The sequence below is a fragment of the Mercurialis annua genome, linkage group LG1-X, assembly GCF_937616625.2.
Source record: "Mercurialis annua linkage group LG1-X, ddMerAnnu1.2, whole genome shotgun sequence".
NCBI classification, from domain to species: Eukaryota; Viridiplantae; Streptophyta; class Magnoliopsida; order Malpighiales; family Euphorbiaceae; genus Mercurialis; species Mercurialis annua.
Window position 1 is genome coordinate 49,174,146 of NC_065570.1, and position 7,590 is coordinate 49,181,735.

General features: G+C 34.5%; 1 protein-coding gene across 1 annotated transcript; it reads right to left on the minus strand.

Moving 5' to 3' along the window:
• Positions 1–4,133: 4,133 nt before the first annotated feature.
• Positions 4,134–5,578, minus strand: LOC126672376 (protein FAR1-RELATED SEQUENCE 5-like). Its single transcript, XM_050366328.1, has 3 exons — positions 4,983–5,578; positions 4,620–4,836; positions 4,134–4,532 (listed from the first exon to the last, which is right to left on the minus strand). Exons 1-3 carry the CDS (start codon positions 5,576–5,578, stop codon positions 4,134–4,136), a joined length of 1,212 nt encoding a protein of 403 aa, XP_050222285.1.
• Positions 5,579–7,590: the final 2,012 nt, after the last annotated feature.

Below are 7,590 nucleotides of genomic sequence, written 5' to 3' on the forward strand. Positions count from 1 at the left end.
CTTTTATGAACTCTGTATTTGTTTTTTCATGTTGCTAATTTGTATGATTTGGATATGTGTTTGTTATGTTAGTAATTTTTTTATTTTTTATTTGTTTGTTACATTTGTAAGGGTTATTATGTAGTTGTCTGATGGTTAACTATAGGTGAATTGATAGTAAAATGGTTTTATGTGTTAGATCGTTTTTGAGAACTTTTGTATTCTGTATTCATGGTGTAAGTTTTTTAAATATGTAGGATGGGGAGTACTTTATCAAGCCTGCTGATCATTTCTCAGTCAAGGTGCAACACTATGAAGGTGTGAAAGTTATTTCAAACATTAAAAAAAATTTATCCCCTGAAAATTTAGAAAAATTTTCAAAAACCTGTTTTGGAGTATTTCTTAACCTGAATGACTATCAACTGCAACCTCAATTGATTCACAGCTTACTGTTGAGAGAAATTAAACAACCCAATTATTATGAAATGTGGATTAAGATATCGGGCAAATTGATCAAGTTTTCTATTGATGAATTTGCAGTAGTTACAGGGCTTAAGTGTATTGGTACCGTTGATCTCAATCTTTATAATAAAGCTGAATCTGATTTTAAACAAAACTGTTTTGGGGATATTTCAAAGGTTTCAAAAAAAATGTAGAGAATAGTTTTGTATTGAGCGATGGACCTCTGAAGATGAGTCTTTGAAATTGTCAGTTTTGTATTTTGTGGAGTTGTTTTTGTACAATAACCAGCCCGACGCAATTGTTCAATACAATCCGGTTAGATGGTTTTCCGCTTGCTTTTCAATGTTGGTTTCTTGAGTGTTGCCCCGCTGCTAATGGAATGTTGGGGGTTTGTTCTGGAAATGGCATCACTCGTTTGTTGAAATGGAAGATCACAGAACCAAGGGAACGCTCGTATTTAGACCGACATTTGTTTACACAATTTGCTGAACAGGTATGCAATTTTTATTTATCTTCAATTTATAATTTTTTTTATATTTTATTAGCGATGAATAGATAATATGAATTATGTAATTATTATACATTAGGTATCTTTTAGTTTACCATTAGTTAACTAAACATAACTTTTAGTAAATAATTTTGGGAAAATAATTTTTATTATCAGACAGTAACTGTCATTTAAATGTATGTTGTTATCTGTTAGTAATTGTTTAGGTAACTACAAAATAACTATAAAACATCTAATAGTTAACCGATAAGTTTATTAGTTTCAACACATAAGCTATATTTTTGACATGTGTATTTTTTTTACTTTAATTCAATGCAGTTGCAACTGCGCAACATCCGACCACATGCTGAAGAGAGGTCACAACTTCAGTTGGATGGAATGTTCTTGAAAGGGAAGCGGAAAGTGAGAAACGAGGAGACAAATCAGCAAGCTAGCAATGATGATACAAGTATGACTGAAAAAATAAACAAATTGGTTTTGGATCAAACCAATTACTATACTGAATTTTCCTTATTCAAGACTTTTGTTAAGAACGAGCTTTCGAAAATAAAGAGTCTTCTTGTGGATTTGAAGAGTTTGGTTTCCGTTCGTGATCATCAAGAAGATGTCAAGGTAAACATTTGTAAAAATATGTGCTTTTTGTCATTGAATAGTTTTGAAATTCTAACTTTTCTGTTGTTTAGGAGGATGGTTCCAATGATGGTCAAACACCGGATGCATCTGACACTGTTAGTCCAGAAAAATCCCACGAGGAAGAAGATGACGGTTGTGAAGTCCATGATACCGGTACAAATATCAATGATTTTGAGTTGAAAGTGGACAAAGAAGGGACAAAAAAATCTGATGCCCATGATTCTGAGTTGATAGTCGATGCCAAATGTACTTATGAGCATGAATCGGCCCTTGAAGAAGAACTTAATGACAAAGTTGATATTGAACAAGTATCTGACCAACTTGTACATGAAGAAGGGACTAAAACGGTTAGTTGTCTAATTTAAAGATATGTTTATTATCATTCTCTGTTTTAAATAAATTTGTGATACAATTTATTGTTACAAGGTTGTTGATTCGGATGAGTTACAAGAAGCAACTGTTTTTGACGATATTGATCCAAGCGCTTTACATAAAGCATCTGATATAGCGGAAATGGAGTTTAAAAATGCAAATTCATCTATGGTAATATATATATATATACTTATATATGTATATGTATATGGTGAGCTAAATTACAAGTTATTGTTGGTATCAGTTAACCATTAGTTTACTGTTAGTTAACTGCCTAACTATAAATTAATTGAGATCACATTAGGGTACCAAATAGAACACTGTTAGTTAACTAACAGTACAGTAGACAAGATTATATAATAAAGACTGAGCTAATTTAATTGCCTTTTTATTTTTCATTTTTTTATAGGAATCACCTATAGACTGTAACCCATTGGCTGTTTATATACCGGTCACTAAGGTCAGAGGATTGAATCCTTTTGATAATAATCTGGGTGGCAATGACCATCCGCCTGAGATGTTTGCGTTTCTTGCGTGGATTGACGTCAAATTTAAGTAAGTTATGATATTCAATTTTTGTCATATTTTTCCCTTTGTTTGCATTTTGTAAGCTGAAATTGAATGAGTAATGTTCGCTGTTTTGTAGGAGAAATCATTACGATCCATATGAATTGATCACGGGTTTAATTTCGGAGTGGCGACCATTTACGTTAAGATATGGTTCCATACTCTGGTTTATGCTGGCAAGTTCCTGGATGACTCTGTAAGTAATTTATTTAATTTTAGCCAATGTATCATTCTTGATATAGTTAACTGTTAATGCACTCCAAGTTAACTATAGTTAGTTAATTTATAGTTAACTAACAGTTAACTAACAGATACCTACTATTTCTTAATTAATATTTGCTATTGACATTGTTTTTTTACAGCATATCGATATCGGCATGTATTATATTCGCAAGAAAGCAAAGTACAACCCACATAACGGCTTGAAAATTACTACCACAGACTGTCTTTTTGATGACAGAGTTCAGGGTTGTATAAGGTTTATGCAAGGAAGAAAGGTGACGTATCAACAGTCAACGATCTAAACATTGTTTCAGATTATGTCGAAGGATACGGGTTGCTATGCAACACGGCTTGGAAGGATGTTGATGAGGTTTTGATTCCGATGCATTTACCCAAAAAAGAAACATTGGGTGTTGGGCGTTTCGTGTTTAAAGACAGGTGCATTTACATATACAATTCGTTGAACAGTCCTACTTCCAAGGCTGAATCTGAAAAAGCTGCAACAAGATATGCCCTGGTACTTCCCAAGATTTTTGTGCTTTTGAATTTGTACGATGCTCGGACGGACATTGATTTTTCATCGGCTGCCTATCGAGATAAAGCGATGCATGCTCCATTTTCCGTTGTCTATGTTACCGATATACCAATCCAGCAAAAATAGTGATTTTTGACTATGCAAAATTATCTTTAGTAAGTGTTTTATGTATAATATTATACCATTTTTTTGTTTTTGTTTAGTGATTGCGGAGCGTATGTTTTGACTTTTGCTGAGCATTTAATACGAAATATTCCAATTCCAGCTGCATTCCCAATTGAGAGTCACCGTGAACGGCTTGCATTTTTGTTTTTTCAATATGGAAAAGACAAGTATGCTAGAAACGTTATCAGCGATGAGGAGGTCAGAAAGAAACCAAACTTGAAAGGAAGAACAAAGAAGAAGGCAATGCAGAAAGATTAGATATGTTTGGCAGATTGTGAACTTTAGTTTTTTGTTTTTTTTTAAATTAGAAAAATTCGTAAATGTGTAACCGATTTAAGGATTCTCTTATATAGATTTGTTTAATGACAACTCAGGTTTATGTCAAATATACATTATATTGTGTTTTGAAATTGATCTGTTATTAATGTTTCATTTTCAGGTTAATTAAAATAAACATCTGATTATAGTTACTTGGATACTGTTATATTAGTTAACTAATAGTATTCTATTAGTTATCTTCAAGTTACCTTTATTTTCAAAGTTAAACAATTAATTATCAGTACACTAATGAAAATAATTAAATAAAAATATCATTAAATATATCAATTTAGATCACTAACAAAAATTAATATTCCTTACATTATTAAATTTGTCAAAATAACTTCATTTTGCAAGATTACGACATGTCTTCTAGTTATGTCCCCGTTTTCCACATTTGCTACATTTATATTTACCACGTCCTTCCGAAGCTCCCTTAATTCTTTGTTTCTTAGGCCTTCCAGGTGGAATCTTTCCAATCGGAGGAAGTACTTCAATAGTTTCAATTTCTTCTGTCTCATCCCAATCGCTTTGGCTGGGCATCGGATAAACAATAGCCTCATATATTTTAACTAGATTCTCTTTTGTGAAAAAATCAGAACAGTATTGATAGGGATCCATGTGGTACTTGCCAAAGATTGCAATTGCATGTGCACACGGTAGCTCATCTTTTTGAAATTTACAACAAGTACACGTCTTTTCAATGAGATGTACTATTAAAGTTTTGTCGCCGTCTTCCACACTATATATAGATGTTACCGATGGAATAACCTGTTACAACCCCAATAGCATATTAGTTTGCTGTTTAATTACTATTAATTAACCATTAAGTAAACTTTATTAACATTTTGATGTTACCTTCATTCTTCGAGATATGGCATAATTATCACTAAGGGCTTCTTCTGCCTTACTTGTAAGCTTGGTCATAGTATAAGAAGCTAAATTTCTATTTTTGTAGCTCCATTCTTGAACCAAAACTCTCAAATACTCTAGAAGTGTTGCAATAGGTAATTCCCTTGCTGATTTTATTGTTGCATTAATAGACTCAGCGATATTCGATGTCATCGTGAAATACCTGATACAACATATTTGATTAGTTAAAAAAAGTAATAGTTATTAGTTAACTGAATTAAACTCATAGTAACCTATTAGCTAACTAACAGATAACTAATAGTTAACTAATTTAACAGTTTTAAACCAAATGTTAAACATATTTAGTACATGTTATCAGTTGAATGTGCTCTTGCCCACGTTTCGAACCCAATATCATCAAGGTATGGTCGTATTCCGACGTTTATACTATCTAGTTCTCCCATGAAATAATCAAAACTTTTAGTAGTGTATGCCTTTGCAGCCCCAAAAAAGCAATCCTTCAAACTCTTAGGATTTTTAGGATTAGTTTTAAAGTGTCGCTTGACGTTACACAACAGATGATACGCGCAAACACCATGAGTAGCAAGAGGAAATATTGAATTTACAGCCTTACGTATGCTATTATGTCTATCGGATACAATACATAGCTTTTCCTTTTCACCAAAAGCTCCTTTTATATTCTCAAAAAAATACTGACAAGACTCATCATTTTCAGAATCAACGACACAAAAGGCAAGTGGGAATATCTTACCTCCAGAATCTTGAATAGATGCAGTTAGGAGTGTTCCTCCGTAGGTTGATTTTAAAAAAGTCCCATCAACTACAATTACCGGTCTACAAAAATTCCACCCCTTTATGGATGCATTCAGAGCTATGAAAACAGATTGAAATGTATTCCCCTCTGATATTTTTAATTCTACAACTGATCCTGGGTTTGTTTTCATAAGAATATTCAAAAAACTAGGCAAAACTGAATATGAATCTCTTGGTTTACCTCTAAGCAGTTCAAGTGCTTTCCCTCTTGATCTCCATGCATTGTTGTAATTCAAAATATGTCACGACCCAAAATATTGAGCCGCAACCGGCGCTAGGGAACGGGAGTGGTAGCTCCGGAACCCGTAGCAAGCCTAAAATCACAATTTATTTTTCGCAAATATAATATAAACAAATAACAACCAACAACGGAAGCAAATATATACATATATATAATCTATAGCCGAATATGTACACTAACTATTTCAAAACCTCGCGGGCTCTAGTTACCGTACCCTGTACGAACTGGCCTCGCGGTACTATATACATCAGTTAGTGTTTCAAACATCCCACTGGCATCTGGGGCCGTGGATCACATACAACGTACGTAGCCTATCAAAAAGCATATAGACAAATACAGCAGTTGATATATACAATCAAAATAAACTGCTGACTAGGCTACTATTCTGTTGACACAGGACCACTACTGCAGCACTCACAGAAGTCAGAAACTAACATATACAGCTGACTTCTGGACTTCAAAATTGGTCTCTAGCTAAGTCCACAAGCTAAGCACCTGAAAGACATCAAAGGTGAGGGGTCAGTATTTGAGGAAATACTGAGTGAGTTTATACATTTACTAATAAGTATCCATATAAAACATAAAGCATAAAACAATACAATAACGTTCAAACCTCGTGTAGCCAAGTACAGGATCCGATTGAAACCTTAATCCTCAAACATACTAATAATCAATTGATCAACCCAATCATAAATATCAATTGCGAGTCCAACTCGCTGGTGGCCCAGCCACTAGATACGGGGACTTCCAGGCTACACCGTAGCCGAGTTCACTCTGCGTATCTAAATCACAACCCATTCATAAATCTCATATTCATCATCAGCTCCCAGCTGAGTCATATCAAAACTGGTGATCACACAGTCCTATTGTCGCCCAATAGGTAGCACGTTCCATCGGATCAATACTGGTTTCAAATCAACCATATGTAATTCATAAAAAGAATTCGCATATAAAACATGCAATTCAAATATAAAGCAATATAAAATAATTGCTTAAATAAATACTTTAAAAGCAAATCGTATAAACTCACAGTGACCGCTTATCCAAAAATACTCTGGTACTCAAAAACGCCTAGCTTCCCGAGCTCCTGGTCCAGCGGCTCCTTGCCTCGCCGGATCTAAAACTATTTTAAAAAAATAATTGACTCACGTCAGAATCCTATTCTAAGATTGACTCTAGACTCGAGATATTACACGCTAAATTCATTAACCGTCGTGCTTTCCACGTATATCCCGATAAACGGTTTTTAACTCGTTTATAGATCGAACATCATTTCTAAATCAATTCCCTTTTTAACCTCGTTAGGTTAACTATTCACATTACTCGATTAGCTACTATTCGATTTCTGATTCAATATGCGTATTCAATTAATTCAATCGAGGTACGAAGAATCGGGGTGCGAGAATCGGAGGGTGCACGTTCGTGCAGGGAGGTACACGTTCGTGTACCTTGGTACACGTTCGTGTACCATATGATGGTACACGTTCGTGTACCTTAGTACACGTTCGTGTACCATTGATGGTACACGTTCGTGTACCACAAGTACACGATCGTGTACTGTCGTGCACGATCCCCCGGAATCGATTTCCGGGGTTTCCGACCTGCTATATACGTAAAAACGCTCCAAACTCAACCAAAACGCATATTCTAAGCTCAAAATGTTATATATCAATCCTATACTCGATAAAACGATAAAATCGTTTTGTGGCCTAAAACTTTGAATCGATATAACTCAAAATATATCCATTTAAACGATAAAACGTCAAGCTTACCGTGATTCGCCTTCGAAATACGATCAATTCGAGCTATAGAACGTCAGAAACGGACGAGAAACGGAAACCGCGCGACGAACCGTACGAAACGAACGAGAGAAATGAAAATGGCTCTGATGGTTTCTGGATC

Coding starts and splice junctions, on each gene's coding strand:
- LOC126672376 (XM_050366328.1), bottom strand. CDS start 5,578: ATGAAAACAAACCCAGGATCAGTTGTAGAATTAAAAATATCAGAGGGG. Junction 4,837..4,982: donor GCACATTCAACTGATAACAT/GTACTAAATATG, acceptor ATGTTGTATCAG/GTATTTCACGATGACATCGA. Junction 4,533..4,619: donor CCATATCTCGAAGAATGAAG/GTAACATCAAAA, acceptor GGGTTGTAACAG/GTTATTCCATCGGTAACATC.